The following is a 24,344-nucleotide window of genomic DNA, read 5'->3' on the forward strand; positions in this document are numbered from 1 at the left end:
CGTTAAAAGAAACATCTGTTAACAAAGAATAGATAATAATATAAAGAATCTAATCTAAGAAAAACCTTATTTAAGAAATTATTTCTTTACAACTATAATATATTAAAAATAAATGGTATATATGGGTAAGGGCAAAGGTTAACAGACCAGAACACAGACCGAGAAATTTCTATGTTTCCCTATTATTGCATGGTATCCAATGCAAAAATATGAAGAAAATATTCTTCAAGTTAAAAGTTCTCCCGAATCAAATCAGTTTATTTAGTCATATAAGTAGTTGTACACTTATGAACGTCAATATTTAAAACAAAGGAGGACTACAAATCAAATGTGTAGAGCGGGCTAATAGAATTTGCAAGACATTTTTCCACTAACCTTTCTCTCCGTAGCTCCGTAGAGTCTACTTTTCGAAATACTTGTGATACAAATTTGTAAATAATATATTTACGTTCTACGATTAATGTATTATTTATATTTTCATTTGGTATTACATTATATTTTTTAAATTATTCTTTGTACTACCAGAGTTAAATATTGCGATCTAAAATATTATGATGAACATCTCATAAGGGTGAAAAGAATTTCTTAATTACTTTAACGTAACTGTTAAAATTTGTGACTTTAATTAAAATTCCACGTTGTTTTTAAATACACATATTTCGGAATGTATTACAAAGTACTAAAGAAACTTTACGTAACGTAACTATAATCTCGTATATTGAATAAAGCGTCAATAGATTGTCTGTATTAATGGAGACAAAATCTTAGTATGGATTTCTTTAGCTATGGAATTTATATATTTTAGCTTCAGCTTCAAATTTTATTTAAAAAAATGATATTTTATTACTGAACATAAAATATTATACCTTATTTAAAAGTTTTACATTTTCTCTTTGTGAACTTCAAGATGCTATTGAAAAGGCTTAGTGAGATATTTTTAACTCGCCTATATTGAATAGTTTTTCAATTTTATATCAATGTTGCCGCTCAACTTTACTCAACACAAAGAAAAAGTTACACATAATATTTCTATAGGTTGTCTATTGATACTTAGGTGGTTGATACTATTTATATTTTCAGGTAATAGGTCGCCAACGTACTAGTGACGCCTTTTTTATTGATGGCGAAATCAATTTATTGACTCCTGCGCCAGGGTAACGTCTTTAAGTGAGACGCGGAGTGTGGGGTGTCAGTAGTGTAATAGAGTTTTGTTTAGCAAAACAATCTAAGCAACAAGTATTTCCTTCGAATGAAACTACGAAGCGAATTTTTTAGTCTTGATTATGGTTTCCTTTGAAATTTAATTCGTCTAATGCCATTAATTTAATTATTATAAACCAAGATCTTTAAAATGAAAACTAGACGATCAACTCGACGATATAACACTGAGTAGAACTGGAAAGAAATTTAACCTTATCATTTTATATTAAAATCTCTAAAGTCACTTGAAGCACCACAAGTGTTCTCGATTTATTATCGAACTATTCGATCAAAGAATAGATGCTTCAGCTGAAAGGTGATGAATAAGACCTTCTCAAAAACCCTTGAAAAAAACCTGACTTGCGAACACAAGGGTTTTCGAGGTTGCCTTTGTGATACCTACAGAATAAGATGCTGCTTGAACGAAGGCCAATCTCTAAATAGAGTTGTGTACTTTTATTTCGTATTTTTCAATACAATATACAAGTTATTTATTAGCCTTCGGGACACAAAGCCTTCTTGAACCTTTGTATTGGAGAATAATTATTGATCGAACACTCAAAATGATTTCGATCTTCAAGGTCCTTTTGAACAGTTTTAAATGCGTTATAGCAATAATTTTAAATAGCTTAAAATAGTCTGTTCGCTTATGGAGTGTCGTGTTATTTTCAAACAGTCCCAGTCTAGACTCTCATCGCTAAGGTCTAGGTTAGATCCTCGGCTAGGGACCACTGGCAGTTGGCATTTTTATCTATGTCCATGCTTCAAGAGTGTAAAGAAAAACAACAAAAGGCAACTGGCATGCCCTGGACCCAAAGAGTCGGCATCTGTCTCATACTACTTGTATACTGTTTTTTTTTATTTTGCATCGTCTTAGTAGTTTCATTTTAAGTAACTAAGTAATTTTAGTTTAATTAACTAACTATATATTATTCACTTGACTTTAAAATTCAATATAACGCCGTAATCAAGTTTATATTCCCATTTATTTTAATGAAAGTAACTAATACCGGTATTCTAAAAAAATAATATTATTGTAGGATCAGATATGAAGCACTTTGCTGTATATGAAATCTAGTAACCAGTAAACAATAGTATTATGAAAAATTTATAAATGTGAAAACTTGTTAATTATAAATGTTCAGTATGCAAGTGGCATTATTTCAAGCAATTATTTCTCCGCAATTTACCTTAAGTACTATCGGTCAATCGCAGCATTCCGTGAACTCTATTTGTGTCACGAAAGTGCTGAAAGAAAATTCATTTTATTTCTTTTTAGCGTAAATGTCTAATGACCTTCTTAGTGTTGTTAGAAAATATTTTTGTGCATGCACTCCAACGCTGATGTTCAAACTAAAAATATCTGAAAAGGTTGTATTATTAGACAGTGCGTTTATAGTTTTTAAACCATTTTAACTGTTTTATACATTTAATCGTTTAGACTACAAAGAGTTTTCAAAATACTTCTAACAGAAGTTTTAAATACGAAAAAAAACATCAATCAATCATCACCAAAAACTTCAAATCTAAAACATTCTCCAATCCTCATGAAATCACAAAAAAATAAAATCTATCCGTACCTAAGCTACGGTTTAGGTTTCAATTTAATTAATAACGTAAAATAAGTTATATAATAATCAACCCTTATCGTATTTAAACGGTTAAGTAATAATTAATTCGAAACAATACATTTGTGACCATTTCTTTAGTATCGTTATCATATCCATATCAGCGAAATTAACATTTACTATAATATGAACAAGCTCAATTTTTATAAAATTAGGTCGTAAAATTTATATTATATTTTCGTGACTTAAAAGTTGATTGCCAATGAAAATATTAACATAGATGTAGTCAGAAGTTTAGGATATTATGCTGTTAATTTAGATTAAAGGAGGCCTGAGTTCAGTGATTATTTATTCCATTAAAGTTATACAGTTTACATATTGGAGTGGATTTTATTCACAGGCCGCTTTATAGATGTAAATATCGAATGTTGTTGGAAAATGCTTGTAATAATCTACGTACTATATTTTCTTGCTACAACGATTTTAATAATAATAATTTATTTGCAATAATATGGTAAACATACTTTATGGTGGTACAATCGAAAGTTTGCATAATCTTCACGCATAATCGTGCAAATTTGTCTTTTAAATAGATTTTATACATTATGAGTCATATCAATTAGTAAATTCTTATGTTATTTGTAGTGAGAAAATATCACATTATTACGTTACCTATCAAATCAATATTCACTATAATGTTTGACGCAAATAATTATTTATGATGTTATAATTTTTTTGTTATAAACTTTAGTCTCTAGGAAGATCTTTTAATGTTTTAATTGCCAATATTATAATAATTATGAAGCCTGTTTAAAGCATGTACCAAATGATTTCATCATTGTTCAGTTAAATTAAAGGAATCTTCGCAGCATGAATAGACTTTTACTTGTTGTCGCTCGAAACATATATTTTTAAAAAGAAACACGAGTTAAAGTTATGTTGTTAAGATACCTGATATTAGTATCGCAGTTTACGTTTTTTTTATATGCATGTGTCTTTACTACGACATCATGGAACATTACGATCTAGCCTTAGATTAATAAGTAATTTAAGTCTAACCTAATTTACTAAAAAGGAATGTTATCATAAGTAAGTGTCCAATAACACTACTTATAGTCTCTATTAAAAGGAAGACACTCTGTTCTTGTGTTAAATTTTTTTTTCATTCACTATTTAGCACTTAATATTAAAGTACACTAACACTAATTCACTAGTTCAAATGGTTTTGTCCTTTTTAATCTTCTCACTAGGCCCGTGGTGTCAAGGTGTTGAATAGCCTCGACATTCACGTGGTGGTGTAGCCTATGTTCTTGTCCTCCAGCAGTCTTTTTTTTAATGTGGCGACTTCCTCTACATTAAGATGCCGATGGAGGTCGTAATTGCGAATGTTACGTTGATGGTAATATGAGTATGGTCAGTTGCAGGTGCGTTGCGCGGATGCGGCGAGGCGGTGGCGGAGTGCGCGTGCGCGTCGGGTGAGGGGCGCGCGCGCCGTGCATGTACGCGGCGGCGGGCGGCGCCTCGCTCGCGGGCAGAAAGGTATTTCATATTATATGTCTCACTCTATTTAAGAAGGCTCAGCTCTCTCTCAGTGAGCTCAGTTTTTGTCCTGTTTGTGGAATATATGCAGTCGGCTATCTCCTTGACCTTTAATACACACCACAATAAATAAGTACGTGCAACCTCACTCCTCTTGTTATAATGTAATAGTTTTTTGTTCGCTGTTCAAAGGAAACAATGTTATAATAGATTATACTAACACAACAGCAGGTTTTGTTACTTGTCACTCACCTTTTTATCTTATCTCATAAATATGAATTAAACCTACTTAATAATATATAGTATATACAATATGTAAGAAAACGTATGAACGCGCATAGCGGACGCGGCCCCTATATAGGCAAAAGTTTCAATTGGCCATATATGAGTAATTCAAACATTATGATACAAAACCTTTGTATATTAATTACTATGTGAAAAACACACAGGCGCGTCAACACGGCCGCCACCCCGCGCCAACTAGCCCGCACCCACACAGCCCCGTACACCCGGCCCCGACCGGCGTCCGCGCATACTCGTGCCAGCATTGGGAATCCCGCCTGCTCGCGCCGCCGCCGCGTCCGCTAACCGCCGCCGAGCCTTCGCAATGCGATCTCGTCGAGGTACAGCCGACAGTATGTATAAAGCATGTAAGTGTTAGAACTCGGTGTTGCTACAATTCATAAACGTCTCCTAAGTTCATGTTTAATGTCCATAAACGCCAAATAAGCAAACAAAATCGTACATAAAATTACACTAATTAAATCATCAAATGAAGATTTAAATTCGTTAGATAAAATCCAGCTGCATCTGGAAATGTTGGCGTAATTCATTAGTTAACTGTGTTAATGCAATGTCAAATTCTGTCTAAATGGTGCTGTTTCTAAATGTAGGGCAAACTTCAAAGACTGTCTGTAAGATAGGCAAAATTACGTCAGATATATTCGCCTAAACTTAGGAGGCGTTGGTGAAATTAGCCGTTGCTTTGATTGAAAAGTTCGAGCCTTATTATATTGGGCGCTATTTATTGTTAACAAAAGTTTTGTGTTTAGTTAAGATTGTAATACTAAAAAGTTTGTCCTCAATCAGAACGACTGAATCAAAGTTGGCTGGCCTAGTTTGACTAAGTTTTTTAATAAATCGCAGCTTAACGTTTAATATGGATTATAGGAATGTCGATGTCGCTTTTTACTGTCAATGACATCGATTTTGTTCGTAAAAAATGTCTTTGTTAAGGTAAAATTAAGTGGTAAGTTGTCTATGTTCACGAAGCATGTTAAATATGTTATAAATGTGTTCATTGTATTCCGTAGCTACGCAGAGAAGTGTATTTTTAAACTTAAGTAACTGTAAGGTGCCTTGTGATACTTGACCTAACTTCAGTAACACGGCGTGTGTCACTATTCTCTAAGATTATTTTTTGTACGCTTTAAATGTTCCTAGAAATTACTGTTAATGAACTAGATACTATTCATGAAATAGTAACTGGGTCACGATTTTAATAAATGTTACGTAGAGCTTAAAAGTCATTGTATGCGTAGGATCTGCATGATACATCATGTGAGACAGTGCAATAACCTCCCATTTATATCGTCGTTGAAACAAAATAACGGGTATTTATTTTAGCTTACAGTAGCAAGTAAGTACAAAATCAATATGTGTTCTGAAGTGTTAATTAATGAAGCGCAGAAAGTGGGAAGGCCATGAAAAAACGACACATAAGAAAAAGCGTACGGTGGCAGGCGAAGAATCAAAGACTACGACTTGATATACGGAATGAAACATGACTGTTGAAAGGAACTAATTAACGCCAAATCGCGGTAGCTTCCATTGATCACCCTAACATATCGTATCGTAAGATTATAATATTAGTTTGTTAGTATTTCGCCTTTTCTCGTGCCTCTCTCCAATTCTAAATTTAATGATAATACGTACTGTGATTGACAAAGTGATATTGGTGTTTGTGTACATAGTAACGCTAGAACCTTTAACGTAATATTCCGGAACTCGTGTATCTGTGACCGCTCAATAAAGGCACAAAACTGGCAAGTATGCAGGCAGCTCTTATGATAAGAGCAAAATCTAGGGAGCGAAGAAAACAACGACTGAAGCGTGGTATCAAACATGAAATACCGAGCAACGTAGCAACGAAGACTATTGCACCTTTCCCGAGATACCCACCTACTTCATGGGTATGTATTTTTGAATATTGCATGAACCCTTATTGATGTTATATCTGTGTTAAATGGCATTGAAATATTACCTAGAAGCGCTCGGGGCTCCTGGATATTTATTGTAAATCACGGGATGTTATTTAAATTGTCTGGAAAGAAAAAATACGTATGTGATATCACTAAAAAGTGTTGTGTATTACTTATTTATTCACTTCGTTACCTTAAACAAACATGTAAAAATAGGATACATAAGTTAAGGATACATACCTTATCGCTTACAAGCGAATTCTTCCAGGCAACCCTAGTATGGGAAAACAAAAAAAAGAAACAATAATCTAAAAAAAGTAATAATAATCTTATATAAAATGCTATGGCTAATCTTAGGGTAATTACGACAAAAAAATATTAAAAAGAAGTTCTTACATAAATTTAAAACAGCTCGTCTAATAACAAGAGGTAAGGAGTTCCAAAGCAGGATACTACCTTTTTTTACCTTATACTAACAATTACTTGGGTCAAAGACGAAATAAAAGCTCAGGTATGAATGGATAGGATAAAGTTAAGTACTGATTTGATTTTGAAGATAAGAATTGAACGTGTTTTATTCAACTTATAAAAAATCTATTATAGAAGTACTGCTATCAATAGAAGACCTACATTCTAACAAATGTGCGCAATTTTGACGTATTCTAGCGATCGCACATAATGTTTCCGCTTTAATCCAAAAGCAAGATGAAGCCCATATCACAATAGATGCATTATAGCAATTTTCTCGTATCTGAGCAACAAGTAATTCATCAGTCCATCTCCACTGTCCGTCGCATTCAGAACTATGCTTTGTTCGCAAGTACTGCATTTACTGTACAATGCTATGAAAGTACCCTATTTTCTAACTAGCATAGGACTTGACACACTTATTTTGATATAGCCGTGGGAAACTGTTTATAACGGATTCGTATTCGCTTAAGGTGGTTGAATGGTGAACTATACCGATTACGCAGTATTGCCTGAATCGTATGAATATATTTCAAGAATTTAAATAGGTCGTCTCTATATTATAGAGGTTTTGCGTCCTTTAGGGCTGGAATGTTCTCATGTGATTAACGATGTTATTTGGAGTGATGGCTGCTTGATATCTACCAGTATTTATTGCAATGCGACTATTTAAGTATCATTCACATTTTATTTGGCATGATATTGTAAATAAAAAGTAATCCAACGCTAGAACTCTTTCTATCTTACACTTATACTTCTTTGTCTGTTTCATTGATAATATTTCTTTATATACAAATAAGTTATGAGGCTTCTGTGTCTGATACACACAAAATGGTTTCCTCACAATACTTTTCTTTCCCGTGCGAAAAAGTATTTATTGCCCACATAATCAGAAAGTCTTTTTCGAACCTGATTTGATACAAATTCTATATAACGATGCACAATACGAAGGAATTTTTATATTGTAAAATATAAGACAAGTATTTTCTAGAAAACATAAAATATTCATGAATGAGAACGGTTAGGTCTGCTTGAGTCAACCAGTAAGGCAGCGATGCATATTCTATGACTCCGTAATCCGCCCGGTGAAGTTTACAAGATAGTTATACCTTATAATTATATAGTGGATACTCTAAGGTCGAGTTGACAGTAGTAATATTGTTCTATCAGCTTGTAATTATGACGATATTGATAATCAATAACATTGACAATTAATCATGTTTTTACAAAAGTCTCAGTTAAATCGATTACATTGTTAAAACCCGAAAATTATTTATCAACGTATGCGTGTTTATGAGAGTATGGAACTAAAAATAAAAACATTTTCGGAGGTGTAGAATGTGTCTGTCGCATGTTCTTAACTGTAAATCTCTATAAAACATTATTTTGGATCAAAATGAAAGCAATTCTTTGAAAAGTACTAACCCTAACTGCAGTAACGTAATTTATAAAAAAAGCATATTTGGCAATAGGCGGTTTTAATATAAGATCTTTGTAGGTTTGTTTTGCCAATTCGTATGTTTATTTAATCTTGGACACAAATTAGCTTAATTGCACTGTTTACCTCTTCGCACAAACAAATCAAATCTGTGCAAAAAAGGATTATGAGGAATCTTGAATGTAAATTTGATCATAATATAATTCAACACATTCAATCTCAAAAAAACAGAATAAAAAAAGAAGCCCCAAAATATCAATGGGCAGTCTGATTGTTGCGGGCTTCCAGACAACGACTGGGTTGTAGGTAAACATTTAAAATAACAGTAATAAAAATAAAAATTACTGTATTTGACTCAAAAAAAATATTATATTTTGTACTTACATTCTAAAGGTTATAAACATACAATAGGCAACGAAACATTGAGATACAATATTCATTTTAGTTAACCTTATACATAACATACTTCTATGACCACCAGCGTTTCAACTAGGCCTAGCCTGTATCTTAAACGCTAATTCCTTCCAGTGTCAAAAAAAAATTGGTTAAGTTGTTTGTCATTGGATGTTTATTAATTTTATTGTTTATTAAACTAAATGAGGGTAGAATCTATTTAAGTTGTTGCAATGTTTTAGACCGTAGTAAGTGTGAACTTCGATAAAGATTTTTAAGTCTTGTGGATGAGAAATTTGAATACGAGATATGAATTTAGTGTTTATTTAGGTAAGTATGGAAACTAATATTTATTGTTAAGATTTTCTTTGTAAATTAAGTTTTAAACAATATAACAGACTGAAGTTAGAAATTTTAAATAACCAAATTTTATTATTTTATATTACCAAACAAGTTTTCAATTTCATAATAGTTTTATAATACTTTACAAATGTCAACAGTTTAAATTTGTTATATTTTTTTATTGCTTGTTACTCGATATCCTATCTTCCTTCACTAGCATTGATCGGAAAGGCCTACTCGGGCTTTTTCCAAATTTCTTTATCCACAGCTTTCTTTTCCAATCGCTTCCTGCTATCGCTTCTATATCTTCTATCCACCTTTTTCTACCGGAACTTCTTCTCCTTCTGCCTCTTGATCCTTTCCAATTCTCCTTAAATTTTCTATACTTAAAACTACTAATTTGGTTTCTTAAAAAAGTTATTGTATGAAAATATTTTAATGATACAAAGTTTTTTCATGATTCGTGCAAATTCATTAAAGACAATAGCGTGCAAGCGAAACAATAACCTGACTTTCGTCCTCGTGACAAAGTTTAATTTTTTTAATCACGCTATATGGAGCATTTTAAGAATATTGATCTTACCAGGATTAAGAATACCAAAATTATTTTTATGTGCTCTCTTAGAAGAAGAACATAACGATTTATTTCATAAGACTTATCGACAAAAGTACTTCTTTTTAGTTCCTAATTATAACTTAGACTGCATTTATGTTTTATAAATAACTATTGTTTTAAAACAATAAATGACGTTTCACTGATAATATAATTTAAAAACAAAATGTATTTGCAATATTCTAAACCTACATAATAATAAGGAATAAATAGAACACTTAATAAAATTTAAAAAGTTTTCCTGTGGCAATGTTGGCAGCAATGCCTCACTGTAATTACGATATTTATTCGTTAAGCGAGGAAAGCACCAGATCTGTTTTTACCGGTACTATCTACCACCAAGATCTAGGAGAAGACTAAGAGGATGTTTTTAATTATAGTGAAATTGACTGTACTGTACAATCATACATAAAATGAAAATAACGCTTTAGGTTTTCATCCGACCAAGTAATGCCAGCGTCGACAAACAACTTGAATCAAAAGCCGCTAAATTTCAATTCAATATTATACATAAGTATAACGCCCCGTAGAATAAGTCGTAGTGGTACTACAAAGTTCTGAGTAAAAATTAAATTGCTTTTAAAAACAATATCCAGAGAATATAGGACGTTAACGTTGACTACATAATATCGGCTGCATTGTGTTTAAGTACTGAACATACGGCTCGAAAAAAGCCCTGTCATCACCCATTCACCTATCTTCAGGAAACCATTACCACACCTCGCGTTTGCGGCTCAAATTTTTTACCACACATGCATTCCGTCCAATCGATTTTAAACCTATTACCCAAGACAATAAAGTTCATTCTCGGTAGTCACGCGATGTTTTTACATGGAAACATTTTATGTTACAGTCAAATAGAATTTGGATTTGCTTTCACTGATATCAGTCACGATTGAAGAGGTTTTATTGAAAGAGAGACAAAATATTATGTTGATGACAGATTTTAATTTGTTTACAAAGTCGCGAGTAAAATTAATGAAAAGCTTTCATTGTCATAGAAATAATAATAATAATATTACTTCTTAACAAACGTTACATAAATTAACGAAATTAAACTCTAAGTTGAAGCCGACTAATACGTACGTAATAAAGTCGGTTACTTAAAAATGCCGAGTATATTTTTTTTGTTCGTCATAAAACAGAAGCTTCAAGCAAACAACTTTAAAGAACGACCATTGAAATTGTTTGAAAACAAAAATACAGAGAAATGATAAATGCATTATTTTAGTTAGTAATACGAGCCCCGATGCAAAATTGTTCGTCTAGTGTGAAATTTTCTGTTATGTAAAGTCATGAAAGAATTTCAGTTACGTTAAAATAAACTTTAAAGTGTTCCTAAAATTGTGTTTATTTTTTACAAACGTTCTTAATTATTTTATCAATATTTCAATTAATATTTTTTGCATCGGGGCTCGTAATATGCTTTAAATTTTGTTCTGTCATATAACAAAGTTAATATAAAAAGTTAGCAAATTAGCAACATTAGTTAAGTATGCGAATCCGAATACCTTAATATATATATTCTTTACTCTTAATATATTTGATATCTATATTACGAGTAAAACATTATTCACGAATTTCTTTACTTTTAGAATTTCAATTTGGAAGACTTGATATAAAATATAAATTAAACAGACTTTTATTCAAAGCTTTATAGAAACAGAATAATAATTTAATTAGGACCATTCACTTTGTAACCGTTTATATGAAGGTAAAGTTGACCATGCATTATTCATTAAAACATCGTATAAACACATTGCTTAGACAATGGTCAATTGCACTTAAGTTGACGAGGAAATACCTTTTTTATATTAAATACAATTTATATTATACTTCTGCAATCAGAAAGCTTTTACCGTATTAACAGTAAAAACTAAAAAACTTAACAAAGATATTAATATATTTTTGATATTTTATATTCATGTATTTTTTGGTCAACTTAGAGGAGTTACATACACATAGATAATACAGGCATTTCCATCTTAATCTCTGATGGATAATAGGACTATACAACTCATGTGGTCACCAGTGTACCAGTTTTACCAGTGTAACTGGTCACTCGCCTTCCATCACGGATAGAAATTGTTCAGCATTAAGATGACTATATACGACCAGAAAACCTCTTTTTTATATAACAGGGGGAAAACGGTAAGGAGGCTCTGAGGAGGAGGTTTGCTGTTTCGTGCTACCGTCGACTGGACATTGACATCGCCAGAAAGCTTTCCGGGCTTCTGGCGTCTGAATGTCCATACTTCCAAACAAATGTAACAGTCACAATAAAATTTAAGCATGAGTGGCCGTGTGTGAATAAGTCAATGTGTAGGTGTGTCAATTAAACGTGTGAGAAAGAATATAATTTAATGTCAAATAGATATAATTATGGAGAACAATTTTTCAGTTACATCATCATCAGGTTTGTTTAGTACCAAAGTTTTAAAATGTAATTAAGGCATGTACCAGAATTTTACTGGCTATTGGTAAATTTTAGATTTTATTAATGTTATGAAATCCATTAAAACATACTGAAGTTTCACCACACGGTATTATGATAAAACGAAAACCTAAATGTAGTAATTCCATACCTCATTAATTAATAATACTATGTTCTAAAATATACTTTATGAAACATAAGTACGAATCTAAGTATTTATTTATTTATACTTTGTTACCATAATATACATAATTATAGGAAAAAAAATTAAGAAGTACATAAGTTATTAGGCAACAGGCGGCCTTATCGCGAACAAGCGATATCTTCCAGGCAGCCCATTAGGGTTCCCATATTAATAGGAGAATTAAAAAAAACGCTGACAAGAAGTGCATAGTTAATTAACAAAAAAAAAACTCGAAATAAAATGCAACTATAACTAAAATTAATTAAAAAGAAATCCAAAGAATAATATAAACAATAATATGTGTAAACAGCCATGTATAAGCTCTGCCAAAGGTTAATTGACTCACAATTAATATATATAAGTAGTAGCTAATTACTAAACCTATATTAGGAAAAGGTTAAAATTACTCATCTTTCTTCGTTCTTCACTTGCTCTTTGATTACATCTTTACAATATTTCAACGGTAATGTTATATACGTAGAATATTGAAATGTCAAACTAACGTCTTATTTCCGCGATAAAATCTGTAATTTTTGCGTGGTCGTTGTGTGATGATTTTGTGAAATTTTATTATTTAAAACGTTCAAATTCATGTTATTGTTGATTTACAGTTTTATCATATGTATACTATACCGTTAACTTAACTTATTTGTTCTACGTATAAGCATGAGTTAAACCAGGTAATAAATATCATAATAGTAGGTTTATGGTGCTAATACAATTTCTAAAGATCTCTAGCGTTATAGTATTATGGTCATACAAGTCTTCTTATTAACAAGAAACTCAACTAAATCAAATCTAATCAAAAATACTCGAAAACATCCTTCTTTGGGCTTATTAAAGTCCGTATCCGTCCGTCCGTAGGAATGAGCCTGAGTTCTAAATTTAAAATTTGTTTTGTAAAGAAAAATGACAGTTCACCAATCTCTTTTAGATAAAAAATCAGAGCGTCAATAAATTATTGAAGCAGTCTCAAAAATAAAACACAATTTATTATATTTTATTTCCTAAAGCGAAATAGGGTAAGATGACCTTTGTTTCCACTTTGAATACAACAAGTGCCCTCAGTGAGGTGAAAAACGACGAAAATGGGTCAACTTAATATTACCGAAGTTGATAAGGTATCAACTCGAAAGCAAAGATAGCGGCTTCGCCTTTGAGCTGAGCTCATTAGTTGCTTGATTATTAGGTCAAAACTTTATTTTTATTCCGCTCATTGCTAGTGTAGTTATCTTGATTATATATACATAGTCTCTATATATTTTTGTCTATGTCTTAATTTTGTTTGAAGTCTAGTAAACCTTTTATGAGGACGAGGGGTGACTTTTATGTGACGTAACGAATCATCGGGAATCAAACTAAATAACAGCGGCTTTTTCACCGTTAACTACAAGGTCACTGGGGCCAAGTGTTAGTCGTTTAAAGAATAGCAAGTCATCATCAGTTTTATGTAAATAAAATACCTTTATCAATCAATTTTTACAGGTCAGTTGTCAAAAGCTTACATATATAACAGACAAAAATAACTTTATAAACTGATTGTTAACAAAATTCTAACCAACAAAAAAATTTATGCAAAAAGTGAGAGATAACTGATAAGTTGTTGCAAGTGTGGTTGTTATAGTACACCACATATATAATGCATATTCTACAGTATAAGTAACAACCTATTGTATGTATGTATGTGTGGACTCTGTTTCCGCACTTAGACGCTCAATAGGTCCAAGTAACAACCTATCTAAAATACATGAGAATTACGGTGAACATAAATTTTACAAAAAATAATAAAAATCATATTTCCAACTTTTAAATAGTAATTTCCTATGTGAAAATACTTATTTGTTTAACAATGCGGATAAGGTACCCAATAGGCGCTTCATAAAAAAAACCAAAACCGATCTATCAAACTGTATAAGTAGCGTTTACTCTGTTGTATTCGCGAAAAGTTCGAATGAGTAGTTTGTTTAAAATGAACTATACGTATGATAACTATGAAATAAATAAATAAAATCCTATGTAGATTAATATATCGTTTAATTAAAATACATTCATGTTAGTAAAATAAATGCTCATTTTGACACGATAGAAATCTATGCACTTGACAAACTATTTTTTTCTAGTAATTTATATCCAATACGTCATTCCCTCTTTTAAAATTTACAAGGTAAACAATAGTGTTTGTTATATGTACTGGTATAATTAATAATTTACTGGTATAATTATAAAATTAATATATATATAAATAGCTAATCACACGCATTTATAATAGTATAAACTAAACATAAAGATTTTATTAGACGATTCAATTAGGTGCAACAGTTTGCAATCAAATTAGTCTTTAGTTTAACAAGTGCTTTAACTTACTATTAAAGGAATAAATTTGAAAGCTCTGCTTAAATAATTATCTACTTAAATATCATAATGCTGTACGCTATAGAGACTTTATCACGCTTTTATTAAGTGAATTTTTAATTGAAATTACTGAGTCCCTATTAAATATTTAGGTTAATAGTCGTAGGGAATACAGAGAAAGACTTAGCGCTCACTTTGACTTCCATGTCAAAATCTAATACGTTGTTGCCGTACGAAAGTCACATTAAGACAGTTACCCTCAGCCAAAGAAAAAACTGCGTACTTTGCCTAAATATTTAAACGTTATTGCTTTAGTAATTGTTGTCCACCTATGCTTAAAATTATTGTTTTGACAAAAATTCTTGCTGTTTCATGAAAAGAAAGCTTTTAATCGCGCCATGAATGCTGACTCCGTTTCGAGGTCTACTGTATTATAAGCCCTTCTATTATATTAAAAACTGCATAGATTTTTTGTCTTTTATAAGTGAATGAGTATCTGGGAATCATAATAGCGTGTCAAGGCTTTTCGCTATGCAGATATCAATGGTGGATCGATATGAATGACGTATGTCACGTATCCTGCCTAGCGAGGCTTACTCATTATTATTAAAACTGGATCGCTGTAATTTCTGAATCAATCGAAAAACACATTTCATACACTTGTACAAACCCAATCGTTAGAAATGGAACTAACGAAACATTAGTTGTTATACAAACATCCTTCGGTTCAGATTTCTGTATTTTCAAGTGGGTTATCATATCAACCTTCTGCGACTGAGACGCGACTTTAGATCTAAGGCAAGATGGTTTCCTCGTAATGTTTTCCTTCACCGTACGAGAAAAGCCCATGGTGCAGAGCCATGATACGAACGTATGAAATCAGGGTTGAGAGGCATACGCTTAAACGGGCTTCAAAAATATAGACAAATAAATGTAGGACACTGAATTCGTAATATGAACTACAGCCACATATTTAGACAACTATTGCACAGATGTAAGGCGCTAGGCGCGCGATTCTCAACCCGTGCTAGCTATTTTTTAAGTACTATATATTTTTATTGAGACGTTTAATTATAAATAAATAAAATAAAAATGTGTTTATTCATTTAAAGGACATATGCGTTACAATGTGTAAGATTTGGGAATCCTTTTAAGTAAAAAATAGCTGTGTCAGGGTTTCCAGCTCTTTCATAACAAACTTAATTATACATTCCTTAAAATATATTTATAAATAATTTAATTACATCTTTTTTATTTGATTTTTCAACTGTTATCAACACGCTTGAGTGTGTGAGTGAATGAATAAAGTGTGTAATTACATACTAGGTCTCAAAAGAAACAAAACACTGCGTAGGATGTGTTCATAAGCCAGTACGTATTTTTAGATTGTAGACGATGAGCGGGTAGATATTAAACAGCCTATTTAATTTATTATAGATTTGGGTCTGACCGACGACAACATCCCTATTTCTTTATAAGAACAGCCTACTATCAAATGGTAGTGTGTTTTTAAAATTAGACTCAGGACGCTCAGCTTCCTAACGTAGAGTAATTGGCTGAGATGATAAAGCTCTTCCGATGGGAATCTCTATGGCCGGAACAGCATGACCTTTAATAGAGCCTATGTCCCCGTTCCAATTCCAAAAATTTTGTTATATTGACCGCTCCCCATATGTTTATGCAATATGTCAATACGGTCTGAACGAGTGCTATGTAAATTCTTTTAAGTATTACATCTGATGTATTGTGTCGCAAAATTTTAAAAATATATGTTTTATATGTATTTCCTTTATTTACCTCTCATGGGGATCACTCTATATGGGGATAGTCATGATATATAGCATGATAGTCGCGTTAATACAACCGAAATACCTTAACGCCATCTGACAGCCGTTCTCGTCTACTTGGCTATGTGTTGTGCCACTGGGGTTTTGGTGACGTAAATAGAATTTCTTTTAAAAGGTCAATTGTTTAATATATAGCATTGAATATAAATATTAAGTTAATGAAATGAAAGAAACAATTACGGTGATACGAAGCTGGAAATGAACAGGATGAAAGCTTTGGGCTTAATAATTGATTCGGTATATGTACGCGGGCTGGTAGAGGCTTTGTATCTCTTCAGCTTTTCATTATAGGCCGGGCTGTTTAATTTATAATTTGGGCTACGTAAAATATGCTATTTAGAATTGCACCGGGCCAGTGACATGGGTTTTAGGTGTATAGAAATTGGATATTATATAGAGAAGGCTTTTGTATGGAAGATTAGCTGTTGCCAACGACAAGTTATGTTGTAAGTGATTTTAGGTTATTGTAATTTAGAGGCTATAGCTGAAAATGAATTTTAATGGTGTCCATGGACAGTGGTATCACTTAACATCAGATGACCCTTCTGCCCATCTGCCTCCAGTAACATAAACTCTAATATTTGTGATTACAAATAAAAGTTTTTAATTCAGGTGTATGCTAATATAGTATTCATTACACACCAACTAAAATGTAATTGCATTTTTAAAAACTATTAAAAGGCCCAAAAATCTGTACCACTTACAATATTTCTTAAGTAATATATTTCATTACAAGCACATCAAATTTAGTAAGCTTGAAAAAAATATGTAAATGAATGCTAGTAAAAACCGTATAATTTTGTGTGCGTTTTTTAATCTGTTTACGTTAACAAAACATAAAAAAAAATCTTTTACAACAATACTAACTGACATTCCTAGCTCTCGATACTCTTTGTATACACGATATTGCAAACAGGAAACACAAGCGATGTTTTTAGTCCCGTGTGGCTAATTTACATAGAAATGAAAACGCACGTGTCCGGATGAAATTCTTGGTTCAGGTACGAACTTTGATCGGTATTGTACAAAGGGTTGAATATATTTAATAGTTAAAACATGCTGATCTTATTTTGGAGTCAGTCGTTTATTTTTTATTAATATTTACTACACGAGTTAATTAGTCAAAGCCATACTGGTAATGTATTTCGGTTAGAAGGCTTTCGGTAGTGATACCTTTGAAAAGTACATAGGTTTCATAAGCAACACGAAATGTTACGTTGTATACCAATTTAAAGACCCATAATAAAATGATTTCGGATGGTTTAGTTGGTTCAGAGTAACTGTTTACTCTGAATCAAATACGGTATATTCGTCGTTTATTATATGTAACGTCTTAATGGACTATAGATATAATGTGTGATCAGCATCTAATATTACTTTGATAGAAGTCAAATGGGTCCTTTAAAACCGGAAGAAGTAGCTTCAAATACAAAAGGTAAAATACGTTTTGACAGACGGGTGTCATACTTAACGTTAAGAGTAAGGTACAGGCGACTTTGCGCTGTCACTCGCATATGTCAGAAACGTATAGGCTTTTGACGTACGGAAGTCATAGTTTCGAGTCTGAATCTGAATAAATTAAATTTAGGTTGGAATTATTTATTCCTAAACAAACCTAGGTAATTTTTAAGTTGTAGATGAAAGTAATAAAGCGCATTTAAAAGTCTATACGTAGCTTAGGTAGGCAAGCACCACTTACAGTTGAGACTCGAAAGCTAAGGGAACTTGGAAAATTTTAATTGCGAAATATTTATACTCTAGAAGTTTCTTTCGGAGTTCCTTGAGAGTTTTCATGAAGTTTTGTGAGAAATATTAAATGCAATGCACGGCTTATTCGTGGTAATGCAATTTAATATGTTATTTTACTTGCTGGAAGCACAACTATCTATTATAATTTATTGCTTGAAAATAAAGAAATAATACAAACGACATGAGTCAGACACATAAGGCGTGTGATCTCTTGTTTTGAAATAAAAATGATCGAGAAACGGACAAATTGCATTGCTGAGGCCAAACCCCACTTCGGGTTGTAGCGCTACTAGATTATTATTTTTTTTTTATCTCATCAGTATTCCTACACCTTCTCACTGAACAATATCCAAAAAATACATTATAGATAAAAGCCAAAAACAGAATACACATTCAAACATTAACATAAAGCACAGCTAGCATTTTTTACCTAATACTAAAAAATACAACAAAACTAAAACATATACTTATAATATATTCTAAATTCTTAGTTCTTGGGTTTGCCTTGAATTGTATGAAGAAGGGGTGTGAAAAAGTAAAAGTGAAAATAAGTCAGGGCAGCCAATGAAAGCGTTGCAAATGGCGTGTAAAAATCAGGTCGTATTGTTAACGTCTACATTCTAGGGATTCAATACCGAAGTCCATGCAAGAATATTTTTAGCTACTATACTTTCGGAAATCCTTAAAAATAGTAATATTTTTTGTTTAGATATAATACTACTTCTTTTTCTACTAATATACCTTGGATATATGAATATCAATACTGAATAACATTCATTATTTATAGTTTAAAAAATCACACCTCATTTATTTGCAAATACCACGAAAGTGCCAAAACGACAGTAACTACACGCTTGTATGATGTTTATAATTATATCAAGTTGTACATAATTAATTTCATATAAAATTTAAAATAAACAACCAGTTGTAGTTCAAAATGTTCAACGATGCATTTTATGATTCCTACTGCGATAAACGCAACAAACCCTATAATGTTGTTTTTTGTATTATTTATTTAATGCATTTCTTAATTATGTCGTAAGAAACGTAAGCCATAATTAAAATGAACTCGGCTTAAATCAAAATATTAAGAGCCTCAAAGAATGTCCTAGTTCCCTTTTCATGTTTTTCTCTTCATAGTAAGAAATATAAGAAATGTTGGACGTGATTTCTTAACGGATTTGCATATAAAAAATTCAAAGCCTCAATATCATAAATATGTCCATATTAAAATACGCGATTCATCGTCGAACTTTCTTCAATTATTTCTAATTGATAGAAGAAAGTTTAAATCATAATTCTTTATTAATGGATTATCTATCAAATATAACCTTACAAACGCAAGGCAAATGGTGGTTGTACTAATATTAATAAGCACTCTAGAAGGCTTTTGTGGTTTGCAATAGACAAATGAAAATATTAAATATACAAAAATTTTGAGTATTTTAGACAGTGTTATTATTAAGAGTTTCTTTAAAAAAAATGAACGTTTAAAATTATGCAAGCATTTAATGAAAGCAAATTAATTAAATACTGTATTCTGAAGTTATATAAGCTTGTTGTGTTGTACGCTTTTCTATTTTATAGTTTCGTAGCGGACTTCGTACAGCAAAAATCTTTTATTCTTATTCGAACCTAGAAAATATTATAAGGGCTAGAATCTATAGTTAGAATGGAAAATCTATTTCGAGGCATTTCTTTACACTAAGTGGAGTGTACATAATATGTTATTTATATTAATATTACTAAATAGAGATAAAAGCAAGGCACTTGGAATTTATACTATTTAATTAGTTTTTTATATCATAATTGTCATGTGCCAGGACTGGTACAATAAATATCATATTAATTTTAACCTATTTCCTTTGTATTTACACTTCATGGCAATGTGTACTTAGCATTATCTACAATCAGCATTTGCAAACTGGTAGCGCTTAGGTCTAGTTTACTTTGTAGTTAAACAATTCCTGGCTGATATCAATATCAGTTAGTTGTTGAGTTTCTAGTTACTAAGTAGATACTATTTTTTCTCTTAGCAAGTTTAATTCGTCATGAGTCATAAGATTTCTGTCAAATGTAAAAAATGTATTGGATGACATATGAGTTTTAGTTCTTGAGTAAAAGTCCCCAGTCTCCGTAAACGCCTACAACTACAAAAAATATTATATAATATAATAATATATATAAGTGTATGTACTTAATGAGTTATTTAAATATAACAGATATGTGATTTTGTTTCCTAACCTTTATTTTCGCCCATAGCAAAAGTATATTGAACTGCGACTGTATGACCGGAATATCAGCATAGCATTTTATCATATCCGAAGTGGAAATGGCTTTTACGCTTCGTAGTAACACACCTCACCTTCTCCGGTCACAGTTCCGGTTGAGTAACATGAAATCACATTCGGATGCCACAATGTCGCATGTATATGCCAGTTATATCGAAATATTCAATATTTTGCTAAAAGAAAAATAAAAACAATATGAATTTGTCTGTTCATCGAAACATAATTATGACTATTCCGAAAAAATATATGGGTGGCGTGCGGCATACCGTTCAAGGAATGTAAATGAAGGTTTTACAATAAATCATACATAATTATGAATGTGCTGTAATAACTATAATCAATCATAATTTGCATATTACATTTTGAATACATAATATAATGTTTAAAATTGATTATTTCAATTCGCTATTCAACTAATAATTTCAACTTTGATATTAACCAAATGCAATTCATAGTTTATGTTTCATTTTAAACATAATTCAGTTTATTTTTGTCGTTTCAAGGGTTTGAGCAACGTAATAAATATTACATTAAATAGTAGTCACAATTATACAATTTAATATTATTTGCTCGTTTGTAACATTAATTTTCTCTCTTGAGGCTAAAGTCCTTGGTTACAGTTATTTAGACTGAAGTACTAAACAGATAGCTGGTTTACTAAACCACCTCGTATGCTTGTACAGCCCTCGGGATAGCTGTACACATTCGAACACTTTTACCCAATCTCTCACACGATAGTAAACAGACATTATTACATGATCGTTCTTTCATGAAATACTACCAAACCCCCAATAAAGGAACGATACAAGTTATTATGTACCCCGTTTTGTGCCTATATTTGAGCACTTTCCCGATATCGAAAACGTGACTTGTTTTAACAAAAAACAACTGTAAAGTATAGTACCAAATAATTTCACCTGTTTGAGTAATATAAGTGTTATTGAAGGGAATAATTGTGTCACGATAAACTTTTGGTACAATTAAGTCATTACTCGTGTAATCAACAGAGACATTTGAGAGATATTTGCAAGATAGGACTGCGCGATTATCATTAATGTATTAAGGAAATACAGGTTATACAATTAAATTAATAACAATGAAAATAATTTCCGTCAAATAAAATTCTCTTACATTATAAAATTTATATATATATATATATATACCTACATACACCTCACGCTCTCTCGCCACTCGAGTTTTTATTTATAACTTTAATATGGCGCGACGAAACAGAAATCTCTGAAAAACTACCTTTACGGTTGAAACAACATATACATTTCCTAAATTTAAACTATTTTAATAGTTTAAATATAGGAATCATCGAGTCCAAAAAATAACTAGAAATTTATATGTTTCAGTGCGCCGCTGGGCGCGCGGCGTGGCAAGAGGCCGCAGCTCTCTCCGTGGGCGGCGGCGCAGGGGCCGCTGGGGGTGCAGCCCGGCGTTGCTCGGTGCTCGGGGACCACCCGGGGGCCCGGCGGGACCCCCGCGCCAAGTGGCACAGGAACAACCGGGTACCCAATGAAAGTTATCTTTTCCGATCACCAAGTAGCCGAGCGACGTAGCTAGCAGCATGGTTTGAGGTAAACTAGAATTACAACCTACTCCCAGTGTTACGTGTTACGCATGGTTGTGATAGATTGGTAAGTACTTAGTGTTACCTGTGAGATCTGTTAACCGTACGAATAAAATGCCATATGGACGCATAGTTGTTCTAAGTTTTTACTGTTGTCTGTGATTTGGTAGGGTTCTAGGAGACTACTAGACAATGGTGCATGGTATTTTTGATGTAGCTCGTTGGTATGTATTGTTACGTAATATACTCTAGGATCTCGTTGGATAGTATTAGAATTGACGTGAGTATGTACCATACTTTTATTTGTTATGTGATTAGATCCTGTGATGCTTGTGTTATAAAGTAATTTAAAATTAAAGGTGCGCGATGCGTCGTACGGGTCTTCTTCGGAATCGGACGGCGACGAAGCCAACGGCGAGCCGTGGGGCGTCGCCCGGCTTCTTTACGCTGGACTTGCGACACTTGCAGTTGGACTGGTTGTGTATTTCGTTGGGACAGGCGACAAGGTTAGCTGATACTTATACGATTAATGGTCGTGATCGTTTATAAAATCATTCCTCTTTTCTCCACTAAAGTCATCAGCATAATAGAAAGAAATTGTATGTAACCTAACAATAACATAGCCTATGTCTATTTGTCATCTGATGCTTACTCAAATTACCACATATATAGACACAAATTCTAAATGTCTCACGAGTGTGATTGTGTTAAAAGTTAACCCATTAGAGAAAAACAAGAATCTACTATATTTTGGATACAAACCAATATGAACTATCATTCATCGATTCTTATTGCACCGCTTGATTCGTAGCGTTAATTCCCTCTAAATAATATATGGCACGATCCGGAAAAGGGATCATATTTGCAGATACCATACATTTTGTATAAAGCATTCAAAAAATAGATATAAATATAATTTACCCATGAACAAGTTTCCTATATGATGAAAAAGCAGCCTTCCCAGGGTTTCAAGACACCAGCCCTGCGGCTGGTGGGTCCCTGTCTCATCGTAGCAGGACTGGCCTGCTGCTTACTGCGTATCATATTCTGTATGTTTGCCAAGCCTTGCTGTCCGCGACGGAATCACAAGGAGAACAGAAGGTAATATTACTCTTGATTAATTTATGAAATGGTAAATAAAGTTTTGGTATTTGACTTTTGCTTAATAATTATACGAAATAAGCATGAGATTAAAGATTTTTAACAAAAGATATTAAAACAACTGCAGTGATCGGATTTATCGTTCGCATTCGATGCAGCCTTCTTTAAAATCAGGTGATAATATTATGTTCGTATAAGTAAAAAGCAGGTCATCATGATATGAATTTCCTTCAATTTATTTATTATATTTTAACTTTTTTTGGTGTGTCTTAAGATCTAAAAAATGGCTGACAAAAAGATAATAATAATTAGTTAATTGAGAACTGAAAAACACCATATTTTTTTAATTCATTTTTTGTTTGTCATGAGTTCAGCAGACATCTATGGAATACAATTACATCTCATTGTCTCCACTGCACAGCCACTTTATGTAAATCCTAATCATCTTGAATTCCAGACTGTCAGGTGGTGCAGAGGGAGAAGAGATGCCTTTAGCTGGCGGATGTCCCAGCACCCGAGCTGGGCCCGCGCAGTGTTCGCCCGCGAGGCGTCTAGACTCCTCGTGCGACGTGTCGAGCCTCTCCAGCGGCGAAGAGGACGAACGCCTGCGACGATATCGCACTTCGAACCAGCCGCAACCGCAGCCGCAGACTGTCTTAGTTCAACAAGTAATTGTGATATACATAATACATTAAAAATGCTAATTGTTTCGGACCTTCATACTACAGTAATCGTATGGAAAGTATGATGATAACGAGTGAATGCGGGGAATCAAACGGAGCGTTGCATTTGTTTATGTAGACGAGAAGTCATACGAGGCTCCACTGGCCGTACATGGGCCGTGCTTATCCCGAAGTTAACGTGACGTGAATGTTAGGTGTGGCAGAGAAATGAAGAAATTAGAGTAGAGTGCCGTGGAAATGAGAAAGTTAAGAAGTATAAGTGGATATTGCGTGATAGGATAAGTAATAGTAAGATACGTTAGCAATATGAGTGGATATTGCGTGATAGGATAAGTAATAGTAAGATACGTTAGCAATATGAGTGG

General features: G+C 32.5%; 1 protein-coding gene across 4 annotated transcripts in view; it reads left to right on the forward strand.

Moving 5' to 3' along the window:
* The window catches only part of LOC123707934, a 33,572-nt gene that overhangs the window by 5,044 nt on the left and 4,184 nt on the right, over positions 1-24,344 (forward strand). The window contains exons 1-6 of one of the 4 annotated variants that reach the window (XM_045658255.1): positions 4,266-4,307; positions 4,757-4,930; positions 21,978-22,133; positions 22,555-22,701; positions 23,160-23,296; positions 23,754-23,964. In XM_045658255.1, the coding sequence (XP_045514211.1) occupies positions 4,266-4,307; positions 4,757-4,930; positions 21,978-22,133; positions 22,555-22,701; positions 23,160-23,296; positions 23,754-23,964 (867 nt within the window). Of the gene's footprint in view, positions 1-4,265; positions 4,308-4,756; positions 4,931-5,806; positions 6,500-21,977; positions 22,134-22,554; positions 22,702-23,150; positions 23,297-23,753; positions 23,965-24,344 lie in introns of those variants that run through there. The other 3 variants (XM_045658256.1, XM_045658258.1, XM_045658257.1) reach the window with 3 other exon arrangements.

This window comes from Pieris brassicae, chromosome 4 (genome assembly GCF_905147105.1).
Source record: "Pieris brassicae chromosome 4, ilPieBrab1.1, whole genome shotgun sequence".
Taxonomy (NCBI): Eukaryota; Metazoa; Arthropoda; class Insecta; order Lepidoptera; family Pieridae; genus Pieris; species Pieris brassicae.